This window comes from Microtus oregoni, unplaced genomic scaffold (assembly GCF_018167655.1).
Source record: "Microtus oregoni isolate MIOR12 unplaced genomic scaffold, Mior012 000003F_ref0000135, whole genome shotgun sequence".
NCBI lineage: Eukaryota > Metazoa > Chordata > Mammalia > Rodentia > Cricetidae > Microtus > Microtus oregoni.
In genome coordinates, this window is record NW_024543062.1 from 20,908,195 (window position 1) to 20,931,451 (window position 23,257).

Sequence of the window (23,257 nt, forward strand, 5' to 3'; positions counted from 1 at the left end):
TTGAGCACAAGGCCAGCCTGGGTCACACACTGAAAAAGAAAGAGGAGCTGGAGAGACGGCTCAGTGGTTAGGAAGAGCACCCACTGCTCTTCTAAAGGACCTGATTTCGGTTCCCAGTACCCACGTTAGGTGTCTCACAGCCACCAGGGGATCCGACGGCTTTGGCCACTGTCTTAGTTGAGGTTTCTATTTGCTGCAACAAAAATCATGACAGTACACTTCCACATTGCTGTTCATCACTGAGGGAAGTCAGGACAGGAACTCAAATAGGACAGGAGCCTGGAGGCAGGAGCTGATGCAGGCGACATGGAGGGGTGTTGCTTACTGGCTGGCTCCCCATGGCTTGCTCAGCCTGATTTGTTATAGAACCATGGACCACCAGCCCAGGGGTGGCACCACCCACAATGGGCTGGGCCGTCTCCCACTGATCACCCACTGATCACTAATTGAGAAAATGCCTTACAACTGGACACATGGAGACAGCTCCTCAACTGAGGCTCCTTCCTCTCTGGTGGCTCTAGCTTGGGTCAAGCTGACACACAAAAGCAGCCAATCCAGCCTCCAGAGGCAGCCACACGCACGTGCTCACACTGACATGCACACACACACACTCCTGCACATGATTTCAAATTACAAGAGGAAGAAAGAGGGGAAAAGAAGCAGTAGGCCTAATGCCATCCACATTGACGTGACAGAGGAGATCAGGACTAGACAGTTAGCTACTCTGTCCCCAGTACCCATTCAGCCCTAATGTAACCCTTCGGCCACTCGGCATCTAGAAGACCCTGGCTCCAGTTTCCTAACAGTAAAGGCAGCTAGCCAGGTCCTCAGACTTTCCGCTCAACAAGCAACCAAGAGGTCTGGCTGCCCCTCCCCAGAGCTCTGCAAGGCCATGCCACAGCCCTCGGAGCTTGGCCACCCCCAGGCTCCTTTGTCCTACTATGCACAAAGCTCCCCTGAGAAACGCCCTCTCCTGGTGTGGGAGCAGTTCGGGCTTGATAGAGACCCCGGGCAACAAGCCTGACTGAGCAGCAGCTTTTAATTTCACAGCTCGCTGTGCCCAGAGCCCAGCACTGACAGATGCCACCAATAAACACAGCTCGGCGACACTAGAAACTAGAAATCCACTTTCTTCCCCAGCTCCGTGCTCATGAGCAACCACTGTCATTGTCTGCATTCCCTAAGGCTCTGGGCCGGTTCTGTGCACATGTGTTTATGTAACAGTTTTCATCGTAATAGAATTCAGATACTGAACAATTCAGTGGGTGTGAGTCTTTTCAGAGCTGTGCCACCAGCACTACGATCACCCTTATTCGACCTGGACCTGTCTGCTATGGATACGCAGCTTGCAGGGAGCTTGTAGGCTCCAGGAGCAGGTGCACTTGCATCTAGAATGTGGAGACAGAATGTACTAGTCTCTGGGCACTGTGTGGGAGAGAGCTCACTGCTTCTCCCTGCAGGACACATCAGCCTGCGCATATGCAGAGCAGAGGTGCGCCAGGCACTCACTGTTCAGTACCAAGTAGCTTCTGGTTTTAGGCTTTGGATTTGCAGAATAGCTGGAGGCTGCATTGAAGACTCTCTCTCTCTCTCTCTCTCTCTGCCTGCTACCTTCTGGATACATTTGTTCTAAGTATAGCCCCTAAAAAAGCCAGCGGGAGCCAGGGACCATGGCTGGATACATCTAGATACATTTGTTCTAAGTGTAACCCCTAAAAAACCCAGCTGGAGCTGGGGACCACGGCTGGCTCCTTGGAATAAGTCTACATGATTGCGGATTCTTCAGTCATTCTGGCCCATTAGAAAAGGCTCTTTTGCCATCTGCCAATCATCATCAGTCCTTCTGGTTCCCAGGCCTCTGCTTCCTTAAGGGGCAGCACCTCACCCAGGCAGGGATATGAATGGAGATGTCTGGGCACACAGAGCGGAACCAGCCCTCTGGGTTCTACAGCCCTCCAAGTCACAGTGATTGGCTCAGAAGTCAGCAAGCGACTCAAGCTTCACCAATCAGAAGTCTGTCTCAAGACCCCCCACTGGCTCTGTGGGAATGACAGGAAGGCTTCTTCCTACTCAGAGGTTGATGAGATAGGGAGGCAGCCTGGGCTGTGGGGAGTGAAAGGGGGGGGCTATTAATCTTGCTATTAACCCTTCATGCCTTCTTAAATCCCTTCAGATTTGGCCCATTAGGTGGGTTTCCAACACTTGCAAAATGCAAGGGAAAGCTGACTGATTACAGAGCTAACTGACATCTGTGGTGGAGTCAGACTCACCCAGGGCTGTCCTTCTCAAAGTAAGACAGTCCCACCCTACCGCCCCAGGCCCACTCTCCCTGACTTCCTTCTGTTTCAATTCTGCTGTTTCTACAAAACACACTGAGCTTATGGTTCTGCCGTTCACCTGAGAGTCCATCAGCGGGCCCAGTCCATCTGAGCCCGTTTATTTCTGTGTCCATGTGTCTCTGTGCGTCTGCCTTTTCTTCATTCCCTCAATGTCCCAGTCAGCTCTGTCCCTGGAGCTGTGATGGACGCAGCATCCAAGTCTGGCCAATCGCAGCTTTGCATTCTCTGGTGACAGACTGGTCAGAGACAGGCACGGAGTCCGGCCAGTGCCTGCACACAGCCAATGGGACAAGGCTGGGAGACTCTCAGGAGAAAGGAAATGTGCCCTGTTTGCTAGGAGTGATGGTGTAAGGTTGTTGCAGCACCCTATATAAAGCCTGAGACCCGAGAGCACAGAATGGGGTGAGGTGAGAGATAGCGAGAAACAGCATCACTCACGGTGTCTGAGCCCCGAATGAAGCCTTACCTGGAGTCAGTCCCAAAACCTGTTTTTATGAGAGACGACAGATCTCTAATGACATGAAATCAGACGGACTAGGGTCTCTGTCGCTTGACAGCGAGAGGCTGACCGTGAAGTAGGTGACATTACACCAACAGCATCAGGCATGGTCTCCCCCACCCTGGCTCCCTCTTCCCCCAACCGACCATCCCCACGAGCTGGGCATCTAGGTACCTGGAGCCATTGCTGATGAGAACGCTCTCCCGAATGGTCAAAGTGCAGTAATACCACACGAGCAGGAAGTTGAAGATTTCATCTGTCACCCTGGTTGGAAGAAACAGCCCCCGGGGAAGTGAGCAGCATTGAGCTCGCCCCTCGCCCTGACAAGACAGCCAGGACCAGAACTGCCAAGATTTGGCACCAGTTCTTGGGTGTCTCCTTTTGCCCACACCCAGCCCCTGTGCCATCTCTATCTGGCCCCGCCTACACCCGAAGAAGGTCTAACAGAGGCTTCCTCCCTCGCCAACCAGCTCACACAGCAACTGGACTGTAACAGGTTTAAGCTGGAAAATGTCAGTGCAGTGAATGATGATGACCACGTGACAGAGCCGGGAAGAGCTTGCTGGGAATTCGGAACCGGCAGGGTCCTGTGACATCCTGACCTCTCACTTCCGGCCCCCAGAATGCTGATAGAAATGGGTTTTTGTTGTGTTCTCCAGTTGGTGAAATTTTTTTTAAAGATTTATTTATTTATTTATTTATTATGTATGCAACATTCTGCCTCCATGTATGCCTGCACGCCAGAGGAGGGTACCAGATCTCATTACAGATAGTTGTGAGCCACCATGTGGTTGCTGGGAATTGAACTCAGGACCTCTGGAAGAGCAGCCAGTGCTCTTAACCACTGAGCCATCTCTCCAACCCCTCCAGTTGGTGAAATTTTGAGAGATGTGTGCATAAGAAGGAGAAATGGGAATGTCCAGGTTCCAGGTGAGGTTTAGACAATGATGTCCTGGGAAGAACCCAGCAGCCCCAGCTAAGGGCCTGTGACTACACACCAAGAACTCCTCTCTCTTCCAAAGGGGCAGATGAGCAGGCATTACTTGTGTGCACAGCCTTTGCCCTCGGGGGCACGAGTCAGACACTGGCAGCAGGCAGGCATGAGCTAAGAGCCTGCAAGGGCCTTTGTTGAGAAACTCAAGTAGCCAGGCCAACAGCTGGACTCTCAGCAAAGTACGTGCAGAAAGCAAACCTGGACACTTAGGCCAATGCATGAGTCTACTTGGCTACCCCTCCCCCTTTATGGCAGAAAACCCAGGCAGAGAGGAGTGGACCAGACCCTTTTGGCAGGAGGGCTCCATTCTTAGCTCAGTTCTGTCTGCCCTCCCTCTCTTTTTAGTCAGTGACGGGCAGACACTGAGTACTAGCACACACAGTGTGAGCTAGCTGAAGGGCTACCCTACGAAGTATGGCCTGCTGCCACTGTCTAACAAATGGAGGAATGAGACTCCACAGGGAATCTGCCTGTAGACAGAGCCATTCAGTCTCAAAGCCAGGATTGGAATCCAGGTAGCCTGGAATAGCTTTTTTTGTTCTTGCATGCATCAATCTTTTCTTTTTCTGTTTCTGAGACAGGGTCTCATGCACCTGACTCTGGCCTCCAACTCTCCTGTAGCCAGTGATGACCCTGAACTTCTGATCCTCCTGCCTCTACTCTCTGAGAGCTGGGATCACAGGGATGAACCACCAAACCTGGCTTATTCAATGCTGGAGACCGAACCAAGGTCTCTTTGCATACCAAGCAAGCACTCTCCCAACTAAATTACATCTTCATCCCTATTGATTTAGTTATTATGTAATTGAGATGTAATTCGCATACTGTAAAATTTTCTCTTTTAGGCCGGGCGATGGTGGCGCACACCTTTAATCCCAGCACTCAGGAGGCAGAGGCAGGCGGATCTCTGTGAGTTCGAGACCAGCCTGGTCTACAGAGCTAGTTCCAGGACAGGCTCCAAAGCCACAGAGAAACCCTGTCTCGAAAAAAAAAAAAAATTCTCTTTTAAGGTATGTAATCTGAAGGCTAGGGAGTGAACGCCTTTAATCCCCGCACTCAGAAGGCAGAGGGAGTGGATCTCTGTGAGTTCTAGGCCAGCCTGGTCTACAGAGTGAAGTCCAGGCCAACCAGGGCTACAAAGAGACCCTATATCAAAAAAATAAATTAAAAAACTTTTAAAGGAGATATAATTTGGCATCCTTTGTTCATTTTCTTACACTACTGCCTAATCTCTATTGGAAATGCTGGTACCCAGGAACTGTCTGTCATTCCCCATTCCTGTTTCCCCTGTCAAGTTCTGCCCCCCATTATGTGTCTCCGAGGCTGCCCCTCTGGACATTTCATATCAATGGACATACATAATATGTGGCCTTTTATGCCTGGCGCCTTTCACTTAGCATGATGTTGTCAAAGCTCACCCATGCTGCAGCATGTCAGCATTGTACTCCATGTTAAGGCTGTCGCATTCCAGCGTACATATAAACCACACTGGACTCGGTGAGTTACTACATCATGAGGCCCTGCCAGCAGCTGGTCCATGAAGCTTACTAGATGGACGGGAATGCCACTTCCTGCCGGTCAGAACTGGTCCTTACCAACCCTATACTAGCCTCGGGCTGAGGAAACTGAAAGACTGTCTCCTTGAGGACTTCCTGCTCACACTGAAGGTACTCCACCACACTCCGCCACGCCCCATTACCTGTAGTGAAGGACAAAGCGGCAGGCCACAGCACCCAGAAGCAGGATTATGGTCAGGTAGAGCTTGAACTTCTCATACTCGTCCTTGTATGCAAACCTGCCACGACAGACATCCCAGGAAAAGTCTCATATTGCTACCCTCCTGCTCCGACTCACCAGCCACCAGCCCTGCCTCCGCACTGACGGACAACAGAACCTGACCTTCAACTAGTGATGTCTAGTGAAGGAGAGAGGACCAGCTACAAAAGGGCCCTGTCCCTAGGCTTTGGGACCATGCTGGGGACAGGCAAGGGTCAAAGACTGAAGGCCAACACAAATAAAATTCAAAAGACGAGATCTCTACCCTCACCTAAAGATTGCAGCAGAAACAAAGACCAATGCCACCTGGAAACAGCACCTCGACTGGTTGGGCAGGACTCTATTCTCCAGACAGATGCCGTGATAAGGTGTAGGAAAGAGGAGACTGCTGTCATGGGAATTGGGGGTGGGGGTCCTAGCAAACCAACATACTGACTCTTGGAAAGGAAGGAGAGGGCCCCCCAAGTGCTCCCCCATGTTGAGGAATATTATTTTCAGGTGTGTGACTTCTGTTTATGCTGCATTTGTTTAACTCCTTCAAGTTACTGTGCTTGTCTAAAACACCCGATGGTCTAATAAAGAGATGAATGGCCAATAGTGAGGCAGGAGCAAGGACAGGCGGGGCTGGCAGGCAGAGAGGATCGGAGGAGAAATCTGAGAGGAGAACAAGGAGCAAAAGAACAAGGAGAGGAGGACGTCAGGGGTCAATCACCCAGCCAGCCTTGGAGAAAGAAGTAACAAAGGTATACAGAAATAGAGAAAGATAAAAGCCCAGAGGCAAAAAGGTAGTTGGGTTAATTTAAGAAAAGTTGGCAAGAAACAAGCCAAACTAAGGCCGGGCATTCATAACCAAGAATAAGCCTCTGTGTGTGATTTATTTGGGAGCTGGGTGGCGGGTCCCTCAAAAAAACCAAAAGAATAAAACATCACACACCACTGAGGTGGGCAGGGTCAGAAAGCCAGATGGTCAGAGCCTCAACTGCTAATGAGTTTGATCCATGCAAAGACTGTCTCCGAGTAAAAGGAAGAAGGGCGGCTTCCCCGGCGTCAGTTGGTATCTGGGCATACTCACTTGGCCTGGTTGCTAAGGAGAGTCACGTTGACGTTGCCAAGGACCAGATTCAGGTAGAGCCTGGAAGGAAAGACCTGTGAGGGTGCAACCAGTCCTTTTCAAGCTTGGTGAATGCACACTGAGTCTCACAGTAGAAAACAGGGTGCTAAGCTAACAGTCCAGTGGGCCCCACCATGGCTGGGAATAATGGTAAACCAGAGAGCATGGCAGCTGCATACGGGACAGTGTGGCCATCTGCCTCCCCACTGAAGCTAACTAACAGGCCTTATCTCCCACCCTCCTTGGCATCCAGGTAAGAGCAGATGACTAACTTACAAAGAGTCAAAGACATTTATCCAACATCTAGGTCAATTTTAAAAAAATTCTAAGCCAGCTGGGAGGTAGTGGTGCACGCCTTTAATTCCAGCACTTGGGCAGCAGGGACAGGCGGCTCTCTGGGTTTGATTTGAGGCCAGCCTGGTCTACAGAGCTAGTTCCAGGACAGCTAGGAACTAGCTTGGAAGAAAAAAAAAAAAGTACATGCTGCTAAGCCTGATGACCTGAGTACAATCCCTGGAACTCCTGCAAGGTGTCCTCTGATCTCCATAAAGATGCCAAGGACACGTGTGTGCCCACAAACATGCACACACATAAATAAACGTAGGAACATAAGCACTCATTTTCCACTGGGTATACACGCTAGAAGGGTATGTTGGGGCCATGGTGTATGCTGTTTAACTGTTAGAAGACATGGCAGCAGCTCTCTTGTAAAAAGGGATCATTTACTTCCTTCCCTCTCTTTTCCCTTCCTGAGGCTGCGATGGTGGGAACTGTCTTTGTCCTCAGAGAAGAAGACAGCTACTGAGGGGTGGAGAAGTTTCAGCCAGAGAACCACAGGCCCCTTGATGATCTCGTGATTCTTCACGACAGAGAAGTAAACTCTCACACTCACATGCTCTTTCTCTCTGTGTGTATGGGTGTTTTGCTCCTGTGTACATCTGTACACTTGTGTAGTACCTTCAGAGCTGATAAGAGGACATCAGGTCCCCTGGAACTATAGTTATAGAGAGTTGCCAACCACCACGTGAGTGCTGGGAATTGAACCCAGGTCCTCCGCAAGAGCAACAGGTGTTCCTAACCACCTGAGCCATGGCTCCAACCCCAGGAGAAGCTCTCTTTTGTGACCCAAGTATGGCTAGGCCTCTCTCTGTGCAGCAGCCCGTGCTCTAACACACTGACGAACGTGCCAACAGAGGACCCTGAGACCCTGAGGCAGAAGGGCTTTGGAAAGTCTCCACCGAGGCGATGGCGTATGAATGGAGCTTTGAAGAACAAGTGGAAGATGGAGGAATAAGAGCAGGGGGCTTTCTTTCTACTAGGAGTGGCTTTGCGGGACACTGCCAGTCTGCAGAAGATATAAGGTATTAAGAGGACCTGTATGTCTTACCTAGCACCCAGTCCCTACATCCTGCAAAGGCAATGCAATCCCTTCAGAGAACAATCCCCCCTCCCCACCAGTGCCTCCAAAGGCACATGAACATAGCTTTATCAAAGCAGGACATCCTCCTGATTGGGTTAAGATTGGTCACGGGACACAATCTAACCCAATAAAAACCCATCCTAGAATTTTAAGTCCCTGAGACCACTGGGGAACCAGGAAAGGCTAGGCACGTAGGAGCAAGCCTAGCATGGCCAGGGAGTATTTATAGAGAAAGACTGCCCGTAAATAGACAAATATACACACTGGAAAAGACAGTTAAAAAAGTTAAATGAGAAGTGGATTCTAACAGCATCTGAATGGCAGGATCCATTCAGACCTGATCTATATTTGTGCTATATCTGAGCTATAAACCCCTCATTTCTTCTGAAGCAACTTTGAGCTGTCTAGCCTGGGTGACAAGACTCCCAACTGATGCAAACCGCCCAAACTGCCAGGGAAGTGAGTTTGAGCAACTCAGTCCAAGAGGCCATGAATGATGAAGGAAGGTGTGCTGTTAACAGGACTGCCAACTAACCTGGAGAGACTTTAACCCAAATACAGCAAAAAAGGAAAACTGAGGGGTGGGTTACAATGTCCCAGGGCCACCATATTTTAATACCCATCTGGCTAAGGCTCAACAGGAATCTTCCCCAGGAAAGATCTGACTCCACACAAGGCTAAACCCTGCTTCAAAACCAGAAAGTAAATAAGTGCAGAGTGTGGCACACACCTGTAATTACAACACTCAGGAGGTGGAGACAGGAGGATCACCCCCAGTTGAGGGTAGCTTGGTCTACAGAGAGTTCCAGGTCAACCAGAGCAATATAGTAAGGCCCTTCTTCTTAAAAGATTGAAAGAAAAAAATGGCTGGGGATGTAGCCGCGTCTAGAACGTTGCCTAGCATATAAGGATGCCCTGGTTTCCATCCCAGAAGGAAACAAAAGCGGGGAGCACTTCGATCTAACAGAGCAGCTTGTTGGGGATAAAACAATTGCTCCAGGGGCATGACCAGTACAGTGCTGGGCACGCAAAACTCACTCAACACATGTCCTGAGAGAGAACGCTCTCCTCCTAGCCCCGGTGGCACACATGGGTATCAGGTGCCAGCTCACAAGAGTCACGCTGGGAACGTCACTGCCAGCCACAGGGGAAGGACTGCAGCTCCTCCGGGATCAGGAGGTGCAGGTACAGAATTTCCCTCTCCTCCTTGTCCTCATTCCCCCCTTTTCCTCTGAATCTCATGCCCTAGCGGGAGGGGGGGGTCCACAACAGGAATCAGAGGGTTCCCACTCCTACCCATTCTTCTTCGGTAGGTAGGCCTCCATGTCGAAGAAGACATTCTGTCGCTCCTTAATGTTGGCGCCTATCTGCTGAATGAGCTCTGCCTCCTCTTGACTGGAATGGTGCTTGCACCTGCAAAGGGAGTGATGCTGAGCTCCTCTAGCCTTGAGATCTTGGCGATGCCACGGCCCATGCCTGACAGATAAGGGTGGCATTCACAAACAATAGCCACGTAATGAGGTGAGCGGGTGCAGTGAGGCATCGGGAATGACGCTCAGCATCAGTAGCTGGCGGACTTGGGTGGGCGGCTAAGCTGTTCTCTTCTACTGTAACAGATCTTAAAGATTCCCAAGTGGACTGACTGAGCGGCATGAGGAAGTATCGGCAGTTAACCAATCAAGGTCTTCCTGCTGCTCTTTGGAGAGATGCCATTATCAAAACTAGAAAACCAGCCGGGCAGTGGTGGCACATGCCTTTAATCCCAGCACTCAGGAGCACTCAGAATTCAGGTCCAGTCTGGTCTACAAAGCAAGTCCCAGGATAGTCAGGGGTACACAAAGCGATCCTGTGTTGAAAAACCAAACCTCCAATCCCAAAACCCATAAAAGGGAAGAAGCAAAGGCATTTGGGAGAGAGAAGCAGAAGGATTGAGATTTCAGGTCATCCTTGGATATAGCCAGTTTGAGGTCAGCTTGGGCTCCAAGTGACCCTGTCTTTAAACGAAGAAAAATAGAACCATATTGATGCCACATCCTGGAACGGAAGGGTTCCTCAGTCTAGGACCCTAACTGACGGGTCAACCTTCCTCAGATGGTGCTTCTATTGTGATGCCACTGAGCAGCGTCTGTCACAGCTGTCACAGCCGGGCTGGGCGGCACAGCTGTATTTCCTGGGATTCTGATGAGCAGCCACAGTGTCTGAACAGTCTGAGCAGTGTCTGTCACAGCCGGGCTGGGCGGCCCAGCTGTATTTCCCGGGGTTCTGATGAGCAGCCACAGTGCCTGAACAGTCTGAGCAGCACTTATTAACAAGACAGGCTACAAGGCTCAGGCTTCCTCAGTCAGGAAGGGCCAGAGGATCTACGATCAGCATGCAGGTGGCCACCTCAGTGACCATGACAGTAAAGCCAATCTAGAGAAAAGCAGAATTCAAAGGAAAACAACACCCTCTGACCCCTGCGTCCAGGGATGCCTGAAGCTAGCCTTGGTTTTTTTCCACTAAAATTTCCATTTTCAGACGGGCGGTGGTGGCGCACACCTTTAATCTTAGCACTTTAATCTCAGCAGAGGCAGGCGGATCTCTGGGAGTTCGAGGCCAGTCTGGTCTACAAGAGCTAGTTCCAGGACAGGCACCAAAGCTACAGAGAAACCCTGTCTCAAAAAACCAAAAAAAAAAAAAAAAATTCCATTTTCTTCTTAAGCCAGTTTTGAGTTGGGTTTCTGTCCTTTAGGACTAAGGGACTAGGACTAAGGGTGCTCACTTCACGTGTGCAAAGAAAGCCCTGGGTTCCATCCCAATGAACCCAGAACTGTGCAAACCACGCCATGCTGGTGGCTGACACCTGTGATCCCAACTCAGTGAGGATGGTGGGCCAGAAATTCAAGGTCATCCTCACCAGAGTGAGACCAGTGGGGGTAGGGGAGTAAGAGGCCCTGGGAGGCTTTCAAGCCACGCCCTCTCACCTCTGGAGCATGCGCTTCAGGTCCCTGAGGTGCCGCTTCTGCTTGTTGATGGAAGTGCTGCACAGAGTCTGTAGCGCTGTCAGCTCCTCCAGCTTCTGCCTGTAGATCCTGTGCGTCTCCTGAAGGGCAGAGCAGCGTGACGGGAGGGTGGGACACACACACAGCATTCTCACAGGGCTGGAGACCCAGCTGGAGAGATCTCGGTGACAGCTATCATGGTACAACTCTCAGGGCCACAGCTTTGACCAAGGAAGGCGGCCGTGGAATAAGAGCCAGCTTTGCCCAGCACTCAGTCCTGATTTTTTTTTTTTTAAGACTGTGTCTCTCTCTCCGTGTAGCCCTGGTTGTCCTGGAAGTCAATGTGTAGATCAGACTAGCCTTGAACAGTGATTCCCCCAGCCCCCATCTCTAAGTGCTGGTATTAAAGAAGGTGTACCTATTTCATTCTATCAGACATGAACAACCAAACATGATGTAGAAAGGTTACCTTGCATTGTGTGTATGTGCGCACGCATGTGTGTATGTGTGTGTGTGTGTGTCTGTCTGTCTGTCTGTCTGGGGGTTGAGGCTAATAACTTGTGCATTCCAGGCAGAATTCCTACCACTGGGGTACATCCTCAGTCTCCCTGCCACATATTTCTTCTTGATTTTGTGGGACCAGGTTTCGTGTATCCCAGGACGGTGCTGAACTCGCTATGTAGCTGAAGATGAACCTGAACGCCTGATTCTTCCACTCCTACCTCCTAAGTACGAGGATGATACCCAGATACCAACACCCGCAGGTCTTTATGCATGCCAGGCATGCACTCTGCCAAGTTAACTACATCCCAGCCAAGCCTTTGTCAACTCTTCATCTACGTGGTTCAGCAGAGCAGAACACACCCGGCACGGCTGGTCACATATCCAGTACCAGCCCATCATCATCCTCTAGTCTGATTGGCTCAGAGATGAGCACGTGGTTCCTACTGACCCAGTGAGAGCCAGTCCTGGGACTTTGGAGGGAAAGATTAGACAAGAGATGTCTTTTCCTCTGGGTATGCCCACTCTAGCCTGAAGTCAGACGTGGACAGAGAACCCAGAGATGATAAGATGGAATCCTGACAGCATCTGCTATGACCTGGGTTTGTGACAAAGGTGCATGTGGGTCCTCAATGTCATGACACTGGGATGTACGGGGATCTTTAGGAGCTGTTAAAGGTCTGAGCTGAGGAGTCAGTTAAGTCTCATGAGACTAGATGCGGACACGCAGGAGCAGACTGGTGCTTCCCCCTCAATCTCCCAGCGCATGCTCTTCCATATACATCCACTCCACGATGCACATCATGACCCTGCCCAGATGTGGCTCTCAAGCTTGGATTCAGCCTCTCAAACAATGAGCCAAAGCAGACCTCTTCTCCTTATACAGTGCCCAGTAGCAAGTTTTGTGTTTGTTTTTTAGTTTTTCTTTTTCTTTTTTTTTTTTGGTTTTTTTCAAGACAGGGTTTCTCTGTGGCTTTGGAGCCTGTCCTGGAACTAGCTCTGTAGACCAGGGTGGTCTCGAACTCACAGAGATCCGCCTGCCTCTGACACCCGAGTGCTGGGATTAAAGGCGTGTGCCACCATCGCCCAGCTGTTTTTTAGTTTTTCAAAACAGAGTTACTCTGTGTTGCCCTGGCTGGCCTTGAACTCACAGAGATCCACAAGCCTCTGCTGGGATTAAAGATGTGCACCACCACCGCCCAGCCAGTCTCAAGTATTTTATTTCTGGTTGTGAGCCTTTTAACAGCTGAGCCAACCCTTCAGCCCCCAAGTATTTTATAGTAACAATATGACACAAATTTCAGCTCTTGGGTGTGAGTCGTAAGTGGTACGGACCCATAAGCTCCTTTCTACTTCCTGTGCACTTTGAGTTTCTGATCCTCAGTGTGAAGAGAACTCTTGCTAAGTCAACTAAGAGAAGCTCCTATTCCCTCCCTTAAAGCCATCTTCCCTGCCCCAGACATCACCACTCAATAAACTTTATATTCCTTCTTGGAAATAACCCTTCTGTGCCATATAACAAGAGACTTATCCCAATGTTGGGAGAAGGCAACAAAGTCCTCAAATTATTGCCTCACTCGACTCCCAGTAAGTAACTCTGTGGAGGTGATGGGAGAAAGAAGGAGGGTGCAGAACATGAAGCCAAAAATCAATGAGCAGTAGGCATAATTCAAAGAGCCATGTTCATTCCTTTCTGGTTGACCTGCAACTCTTAACTGAGTTAAGGAATGGCCTTAACTCAGAGATCTGAATGCTTCTTCAGGCCAGGTGCACCATGCCTGACTTCAACAGCCGAGTTCTTAGCTTCTACAGACGCATGCTTACCAGAGGGGAGAAGGAGGGGAAGCAAGGTACAGTCTACACTAGCATGTCTGTCAAGAAAACAGTAAGTTAAAGCAGAAAATTAGAAAGCAAGAAAAATATCAAACAGACCATGAACAGGTAGCAAACGCCTTTAATCCCAGCACTTAGGAGGCAGAGGCAGGCAGGTCACTGCTAGTCAAGCCCAGCTACACAGCAAATTCAAATCCAGTCAGAGCTGCGTAGTGAGACTATGTCTCAAAAAAGAAAAAAAGGAGAACAGTTAGCAATGACATCCAAGAATACGTGAGCCAGTCACCCTGGACCACCCATCTGCAAGAGGAGCAAAACCAGGAGCCTCCTCTCTTCCCTGTGCCTCCCACGGAGAAAAATCATGTTTTTCTAATATGCTTATTTATCCTAAGATGATTTCAAGCTTGCAGACTTCCAAGAGCCAGATGAAGAACGTCCCTCTCTAGCCTCTCCCCCAGTCACAGGGACCCTCAGGATGTGCGTCTGCTGTGTGTGCGTGCACGCCTTTCTCTATCAGGATCAGTGAGCACCAGGTAACCCTGCCATCTAATTCTCCGGAGGCTATAAGACAGAAGTGGGTTCTGAAGGATTGAAAATAATAAAAACGTTAAAATACCCCACACTCTGTGAACACCGCAGGCCACTTGAACTGTAAACACCCCACACTCTGTGAACACCACAGGCCACTGGAACTGTAAACACCCCACACTCTGTGAACACCGCAGGCCACTGGAATCGTGGCAGCCACACTCTGTGAACATCGCAGGCCACTGGAATCATGGCAGCCACACTCTATGAACATCGCAGGCCACTGGAACTGTGAACACCCCACACTCTGTGAACACCGCAGGCCACTGGAATCGTGGCAGCCACACTCTGTGAACATCGCAGGCCACTGGAATCATAGCAGCCACACTCTATGAACATCGCAGGCCACTGGAACTGTAAACACCCCACACTCTATGAACATTGCAGGCCACTGGAACTGTAAACACCCCACACTCTGTGAACATTGCAGGCCACTGGAATTGTAAACACCCCACACTCTGTGAACATCGCAGGCCACTGGAATTGTAAACACCCCACACTCTATGAGCATCGCAGGCCACTGGAATCGTGGCAGCCACACATACAGCTCTACTGTGCTCTGTCACGCTCATCACACATGACCTGTGGCCGCTCTGGTACCGTAACAGCTGAATGAGTGGCAGTGCAGAGACCGTATGGCTGCAAAAGCTTAAAAAGAGAAAAAAGAGGGGCTGCAGAGATGCTCAGCAGTTAAGAGCACTGGTGCTCTTCCAGAGGACACACATAACAGCTCACAACTGTCTGTAACTCCAGTTCCAGGGACCCGGCACCCTCACACAGATATGCCTGCAGGCCAAATGCTGATGCTCACAAAATAAAAATAAATTAAAAAAAGATAACCCCAGCCAGGTGGTGGTGGTGCACAACTTTAATCCCAGCACTCAGGAGGCAGAGGCTGGCAGATCTCTGTGAATTCGAAGCCAACCTGGTCTACAAGAGCTAGTTCCAGGACAGTCTCCAAAACTACAGAGAAACTCTGTCTTGAAAAACCAAAAAAAAAAAAAGACACACACACACTTCTCTATTTGACCCTTTGCCAAGGAAGCTTGCCCCACCCTACCCGCCACCCACCACCTCATCCCAACCCATTAGGGAGTTGGCTGTAACCTTGTCAGTTGAGCTTCAATGTGCATCAGCTGTGATCAATGATATCAGATCTATTCAGATGTAGTTACTAAACCTTGAGATGCATACATGCATACATACGTACATACATACATACACACACACACACATACATACATACATCTTTGAGGCTTTCATCTCAGACACCACAAATAGACATCACAGTTTGCCAACTGTCCTTTTAAAATGTTTTAAGCTTCATTTGTTTACGTATTCTGTGTGTGGATGTTTGCTGCCTCCCACATTGTATACACTGATTCTGTCAACTTGACACAGCTAGAGTCATCAGAGAGGAAGGAACCTCTCAGTTGAGACGTCTCCATGAGATCCAGCTGTAGGGCATTTTCTCAATCAATATGGGCAGGGAAGTCCATTGTGGGCAGTGCCACCCCTCGGCTGGTGTCCTGGGGTCTATAAGAAAACAGGCTAAGCCAGGCAATGGTGGTGCGTGCCTTTATCCGAGCACTTGGGAGGCAGAGGCAGGTGGATCTGTGAGTTCAAGGCCAGCCTGGTCTACAGAGGCAGTTCCAGGACAATTAGGGCTGCTACACAGAAAAACTTTGTCTCAATAAACAGAAAAGAGGGAGGGGAAGGGAGGAAGGAAGGGGAGAAAGAGAGAGGCTGAGCAAGTCATGGGGAGCAAGCCCATAAGTGGCTCCCCTCCATGGCCTCTGCATCAGCTCCTGCCTCTAGATTCCTGTCCTGACTTCCTTCAGTGATGAACAGTGATGTGGAAGTGTAAGCAAAATAAAGTCTTTCCACCCAGCTTGCCTTATGGTCATGATGTTCTGTTGTGGCCATGGAAACCCTAACTAAGACAGTACCCATGAAGAGGTCAAAGGACAGTCTGCAGGACTGGTTCTCTCCATCCACCAGGTGGTAAAACTCAGGTCACTGGGCTCAGTTGGCAGGCAAGCACCTTTACCTGCTGAGCCATCTTGCAGCCCAAATTGTCTCTTTCATGGCACTTGTCCTTCAGATCTTGGGTCCTATCCAATTTTATACTGAGTATTCTTGCAGGTATTTTTGTCTCTTTAACCTGGAACAGAACTTCAACCTCCATCTCTCACGAACTGACACCTTCAGGTCCAGTTTCATCATTTAGGGACATCTCTCGACCTGGGTTCACCCTGATGTTCCCTTAAGATTCACTTCTGTTTTTGTAGTTGGCCTTCATGTGATGACCTGTGCTCTGAGCTTCCTGTCAGGAGGAACATGGTGTCTGTGAAATCATTTTAGAGTGCTTGGTAACGGTGTCCCTCTGAGTCTCTACCTTAGAGTAATCGACTTTTGCTATTTGTAACTAAGTTACCTCAGGGTCGGGCATGTAGCTCAGCTAAGTGCTTGTCTTGCACACGTGAGGCCCCAGCAACAGAAATGAATAACAAACCAACGAAGAAGAGAGACCGCGTGTAAAGGAGTTTTGATGTTTCAGTGCAAAGGAAGCCTCCAAGAAAAGGCAGGGAAGGCGGGGCCCACAGCCGACTAGAAGGTGGGGCTTTTGCACAAGGGGCTCCAGATAAAGGCTACACAGCCTCCTGGTTCTACCTTCTGGAGATAAGACAAAGGCTGCAAAATCAGCAGCCAGATGCTGACCAGGCCCTCTTCAGTGTGAATTAATATTTAATTTCACAAGTCAAACATGAAGACATTATCCTTGTTAAAAATTAAAACGCCAGCCACGGCTTAATCCAGTGGTTCTCAACCTTTGGGTCCCGACTCTTTGGGGGAAGTCACATACCAGATGTCCTGCATGTCAGATATTGACATTATGATTCATAATAGGAGCACAATTATAGTTACAAGGTAGCAACAAAAGTAATTTTAAGGTTGGGTCACCACAACACGAAGAACATTTGTTAAAGGATCACCAATTTCTTTATGTTTTTGAGGCAGGGTCATGCTATGTAGTCCTGGCTGACTTTACCTTCACTGTGTAGCCCAAGCTGGCCTTGAACTCAAGCTGGGCTCCTCCACAGTCTCCCAAGTGCTGAAATTGCACTACAGCTCCCAGAGACAGATTTCACCTAGACAATCTGCTCCATGTTCTTCCAGGTTGTATTCTGTGTGTCTGTCCATAGTATTCCTTTCTTTAAAAATACATTGTGTGGTGCCTTGCATTCAGTGCCCGGTACCAAAATAAAAACCAAAACAAAACACTTTATTTTATGATTGGCATACAAAAAAAAAAAAAGCCAATTTAAGGTCTAAGAAGCGGAGTGGAGATGATGCCCAGCCACGAGACTGCCGCGACAGACCACGCTGTAGGCCCGCCCTTCACCTCCAAAGGTCTCCTCTCACCCCCTTATCTACTTCTGTGTAAAAGAACGTCAAGGCAGGTGTGGTGACACACCTGTGTGACCCTGGCACTTAGAAGGCAGGGCCAGAGGATTAGAGCAAATTTGGGGTCCCACCTGTTTTATTCAGCGAGTTCCGGGCCATCCAGAGCTACAGAGAGAGACAGGTAGGTAGGGAAAGAAAACAATTTTATTTATTTATTTATTTTAGAGAGGGTCTCACTGTACAGCCCTAACTGGCCTGGAACTCCCTATGGCTTTCAACTCCCAGAGATCCTCCTTCCTCTATTTTCTGAGGGTTGGGATTAAAGGCTTACGCCACCACATCTGGCCTGGTGTTCTGCAGCAGGCCTCTAGGACTCACCTATCTGGTTCTTTCTGCCCTTCTCCACCTACTTATTTGTTTGTTTGTCTTTGAGTGCTCGAGACGGCACCCAGGATGCCTTATGCTAGGTAAGCCTCTGTCAGGCAACACTCACTCACCATCTCCCTGCTCCTCCTTCCCTGCATCTGCCTCTTCTGATAGTCAAGATAAAGCCATTTCCAAATGTATACAGAAAAATATATACTGTTGCAAAAAGTAATTATCCCTAATAGTTCCGAGTGTTTTGTCTTGAGAAAATGTCTCATTGTGAAGATCAGGCTGTACTAGAATTCACAGGGATTTGCTTGCCTCTGCCTCTTAAGTGCTGGGATCAAAGACACGCACCGCCATACTTGGCTAAAATCAACTATTTTAAAAGAAAAGAGAGCCGGGTGATGGTGGTGCATGCCTTTAATCCCAGCACTCGGGAGGCAGAGGCAGGCGGATCTCTGTGAGTTCGAGACCAGCCTGGTCTACAGAGCTAGTTCCAGGACAGGCTCCAAAGCCACAGAGAAACCCTGTCTCGAAAAACCAAAAAAAAAAAAAAAAAAAAAGAAAGAAAAAGAAAAGAGATAAGTGGGGCCTTGGTCCCCCTCCCCACCCCATCTGAGTAGCGCTGCAATACTGGCCCAGCAAACGTGGCATGAGTGACACCACACAGCTTCTGGGAAAGGCCACCGAGGCCTATGCCGCGCTTACCTCATTCACTGGACAATTTGCTCCTGGAACAGAGTCCCCTACCCCAATGCCCTAATTACACAGAGAATCCTAAAGCCCGAATGACCTGCAGAAAGGAAAACTCCGTATAGTTCTGTTCCTGGCCACATTACAGACTTCTGTCTGAGACCTTCGACACAGGCACAGCACAGCCAGTCCGCTGGACTCTAAATTCCTGTGCCCTGTCTAAATTCCCACCCCACCTCCAAGTTCATGAGCTTGAGGCAGTTACTATTATTCTATTCAGCGACACATAATTAAAAGTCAAGGATGGTGGCACACAACTCTAATAACAGCGTTTGCAAAATGGAGTCTGAAAGATCAGGGTTCAAGGCCAAGATAGGATAGGTACCAAAGATCCTGTCTTTAAAACAAAGTAACTGGGTGGAGGGGTGCACGCCTTTAATCCCAGCCCTCAGAAGGCAAAGGCAAGTAGGTGGCTCTCCACAAGTTTGAGGCCAGCCTTGTCTACACAGAGAGTTCTCGGTTAGCTGGGGATACATACCGTAATGATGGGGAAACTATCAACCAATCACATCTAGTTAGGGTGTGGCTACCTGGAGCCCAGGTAGAAAAAACAGGAGATCCAGGTGTGCGCTCTCTGTGCTCTCTGTGCGGTGCCCGCTGGACCTATTGAATTTCAGACCCCCACTCTTTGTAGCGTGAGTTTCCCCTTTTCAACTATTAAAATATAACTGTTGTTTTTGAGCTGGTCTGGTTATTTATCGTACCGATCTAATTCATCAACACAGTAAGACCCTGCCTCAAAATACATATGAACCCTCATTCACACCCCTAGCTAGAAGCCACCTCAGTCACGTGGGTAAGGAAGGGAGGAAGGAGCCTCCTTGGATCTTGCTGCACTTGAAGAACCTGTTTTAGAAAAGCACAGCCTTCATTCGAGGGACTCCCCCGCCACAGACTGCCTAATCAGGGGCTCCCTGAAACCACAGAGAATGTACACCTCTCCACTCCTGCATCCTCCAGGCCTCTAAAGCCGACGCCGTGTGGGTACCACCGCCAACTACCACTGTCAGCTTGGGATGCGTCCTGGTCCCCCGGAACCACTTCTGCAGCTGCGTCCTGGTCCCCCGGAACCACACCCCACTCTTTCACGGGCAGAAAGCTTAGTGGCAGGGTCTTCTTGCCCTAGGCCCTTCCTTTTCCTCCAGTGCTGAGGGAGAGGCAGCTCCTCAATGACACTAATCTCAGCTCTTTCAACACAAGCCTTGGCTGCCACACTGAGTTGCCTGGTGCCCTTTTCCACTGCAAATTGTACGTTTTGTTTTTCTTTCTGCCCCGCTGCTCTTTTTCATTATAGACCCGCATATAAGTTAGTTATTAATAATAACCACTCCACAGAGTCAATATTAAGCTACCCTGAAATTGCCTCAGCCAAAGAAGTCACTTTATTGCTTTTGAACTTGGCCTCAGGCAAGTTCTTAAGACACAGGCAGAAGGCAGCTAGATTGTTCACTAAAATATCCCATGAATAGCCGCCTCTAGCCCAATTGCTAATATTGTTCCCCTCTGAATCCTCTTGAGCTGGATCTCCACAGTCCCCAGGGCCCCAACTGAGCCAAATCCTCAGGCCCACAGCTCTCAATTGACACACTCACTGTTCGCGGTATTTCTAGCAGGAGGGCAAGGGTGCTGCTGTTCCTGTCTTCCTTCTGCACACAGAGACTGTCTCTATCACACCCAGTGCTATGAGCTGCTTCTCCCAGGAGGCAAAACAAACCAAAGATACCAAAAAGTTTTTATGTCCCAGTAAACCTCTCCTACTACACAATAATCCAAATCAGACCAAATCAAATCAAATTAGAAAAAGCCCAGGTTTAATGGATGCCAGCACTCCCGGGTGGCCTTCCAGGCACTCAGAGAGGAGATGGAGATGGAAGACTGGAAAACCACGTGTTTGATCTCTGGGGGGCAGAGTAAATAGCCTGTGGGAGTGGTCTTGAGCCTCTCAGAGGTGAAGTCTAGACTGGAGCAACTCCCAGAAGAGGGGGCTTGGAATGAAACTTTCCACCCAAACATTCTAGACTCTTTGGATATATGGATGCCAGGGGCAGAACCTCTGGCTCCTCCCTTTGTTAAGCTCAGAGAAAATGGTGGCAGCCATGGTTGTCCACGTGGTGTGACTATTTAAATTTAGCCATCCGCTGGTAAAAGTTAGAAGTGTGGTGGTTGGTCTTCCATAGCTGAAAACGTGAGAACGACACAAACGATGCAAACCCTAGGGCAACTAGCCGGACGTCTCCAGGCTAGCACGGGGTTGATAATGAAGTCAAGCTGATCCAGGCCTGTCAGCTCAGGAACCAGGGCTAGGACTGCTCTGAGCAATCCTTACAGCCACGAGAGCCTCTTACGAGAGGTCTGAAAAGAACATATACACAATCCGAACAGTGCAAGGACCACTCCAATTGGTCTGCTCACATTTTTAGCTATGGGAAGCAGTAAGGCAGAAAAATACCCAAGGGGCTCCTGGGCCCCCAAAACAAATGCACCACTCAGTGAGCGCAGAGCTAGGAGACATCCAAAGTAAGGGCAATCACGTGAGCGGCTCTAGGCCACCAAGGGAAGTCTTACCAACTGTCCCAGCAGACTGATGGAAAGCTGGGAAGTGGTTACCAACTGTCCCAGCAGACTGATGGAAAGCTGGGAAGTGGGCTGGTTTAGGATTTTTGCCTGCAATACAGCAGTGGTAGAAACAGGGCTCAGTGAATGGAAGAGACAGAATTCGGTGGGAGGCAGCACCGGGGTGGGGATGAGGGCGTGGGTGTGGTGCCAACGGGACAGAATACCTGTTAAGCCACCATGCTGGGAACCAGAGTTGAGCCCACAAGACAAAGCACGGTCTTTGGGTACAGGGGTGACAGGTGTTAGGATCTGCTGGCCTGGTTTGTCACCTGGGTACCCTGTCCCTTTAAGAGACAAGCCTCACCTTCTCCCAAACCCTCCCCTTCCACCGAGGGAAGCAGATAGCCTGCCTCCTGCAGTCTGTGCTCTTTTTCTGTCTCTTTCCCAAAGAGGTAACTTCTGTTCTCTCTCTCCCTCTCCCCCTTCCCTTCCATAACCCACTGAATAAACTCTATGCTCAACTCTCTGCATGGTGTATCTGTCTGTCTCTTAACTGCCTCAGTCTCCCACCCGCCAAGGCCTCGGGACCTGCCAAGACCTTGAGGACCCACTGAGGCCCCAGGTGGCCCATTGCTACCCCTCGTGAGAGCAGTCTCCCCCCCCCCCCCCCCCCCCCCCCCCCCCCCCCGCGCTTATGTCTTTATAAAGAACAGCACCAGGGGCTGGGGTGACACTTCCAACCAAACAGATACCACCTGTTCTTCCTTGTTGTTAACCAAAACACAGATAGAAATGGCGTAGGAGGAAGAGTTTTCAGCTCACGGTTTCAGAGGATCCCACTTGTCATGGGCAGAGAAGGCATGGTGGAGTTCATGATAGCAGGAATGCATGGCAGAGACCTCTGTCTCTGAGGTTCGGGAGGCAGGAAGCAGGGGCAGGTATGAACTTGAAAGTCACACCTCTACTAACCCAGTTTCTACCACTCAGGCCCCAGCTCCTAAAGGCTCTGCATGGAAAGTCCAGTTCAAGTGTTCAGAACATGAACCCATGGGAGACACTTTGGATTCAAATGACAACATTGTCCCTAGCTTCCTTTCTTCCAAGTAACCTTGGCCTCCTCCCGTGGAGCCAGCTGGCCAGACAGAGACCTTCTGTTGTTTTTCTTTTAACCAGTAAGGCAGCTTCTATGCCTGTAGATTTCTTTGGAGACCAATCTCTTCTCCACATTCGATCTATGAGATCCAGCCAGGAGTAAGATTGGCCCTGTCTTAAAGGCAGGGCCTGCTCCACTAGAACTTCAGCGCTCCCGACCACCATCCCAGCCGGCTGATACGAGGATTCAGAACTAAGGACAGTTAACGTGGGGCTTGGAAGAGACTGTCAGAACAGGGTGTCCAGAGCTACCAGGGTTGTCCTATCCATGTCTGGATAGCCGGGAATGAACCCAACCGAGGAGAGGGAAACGAAGGCTGAGCCCTCTTCTGCATCCGTTTTCTCCCCTCTGAAACCATCCCTTGGATTCCCAACTGCCTGAGAAGCAAACGCTCCACCGCCATATCAGGTCTTACTATCTTCACCACACAGGCAGGTGCCAGAATCCACACTGAAGGGACAAGGACCAGAACCTCCCTCCCGGGCAAAGTTAAGCACATTAGGTGAGAGAAACCACAAATAAGGACTTTGAAAGCTGGCTGATGGTCCCCTCATCAGGCCAGCAGCAGAGGAGGCAGCCAAGCATGAAGACCCAGGTGGGGTAGCTTTCCCGCCAACCCCAGAAACCAAAGAATCCTTTGCTAATGTGAAGTTATCTGCTGACAAACATGCATGCCCCATAGACCCCCCCACACACATACAAGCTCACAAAAATGGGTATAGGGACAGTTCAGTGACATCTGTTAACTATTATCATCTGTGGCCGGGCAGTGGTGGCACATGCCTTTAATCCCAGCACTCGGGAAGCAGAGGCTCTCTGTGAGTTCGAGACCAGCCTGGTCTACAAGAGCTAGTTCCAGGACAGGCTCCAAAACCACAGAGAAACCCTGTCTAGAAAAAAAACAAAAAAATAAAAAAATAAAAAATAAATAAAAAATATCATCTGTGTGTGCTCGAGAGAGACGGTGACGGGAGAC

General features: G+C 49.7%; 1 protein-coding gene across 2 annotated transcripts in view; it reads right to left on the bottom strand.

Moving 5' to 3' along the window:
* Window positions 1-23,257, bottom strand: part of Tmem120b (transmembrane protein 120B) — a 37,556-nt gene that overhangs the window by 4,938 nt on the left and 9,361 nt on the right. For both annotated transcript variants that reach the window (XR_005973840.1, XM_041646864.1), the window contains exons 2-6: window positions 11,103-11,221; window positions 9,436-9,552; window positions 6,681-6,740; window positions 5,532-5,627; window positions 3,013-3,102 (exon numbers count right to left, since the gene is read on the bottom strand). Coding sequence is in view for 1 of the 2 variants with exons in the window: in XM_041646864.1 (XP_041502798.1) it covers window positions 3,013-3,102; window positions 5,532-5,627; window positions 6,681-6,740; window positions 9,436-9,552; window positions 11,103-11,221 (482 nt within the window). In the remaining variant the exon portion in view is untranslated. The remainder of the gene's footprint in view (window positions 1-3,012; window positions 3,103-5,531; window positions 5,628-6,680; window positions 6,741-9,435; window positions 9,553-11,102; window positions 11,222-23,257) is intronic.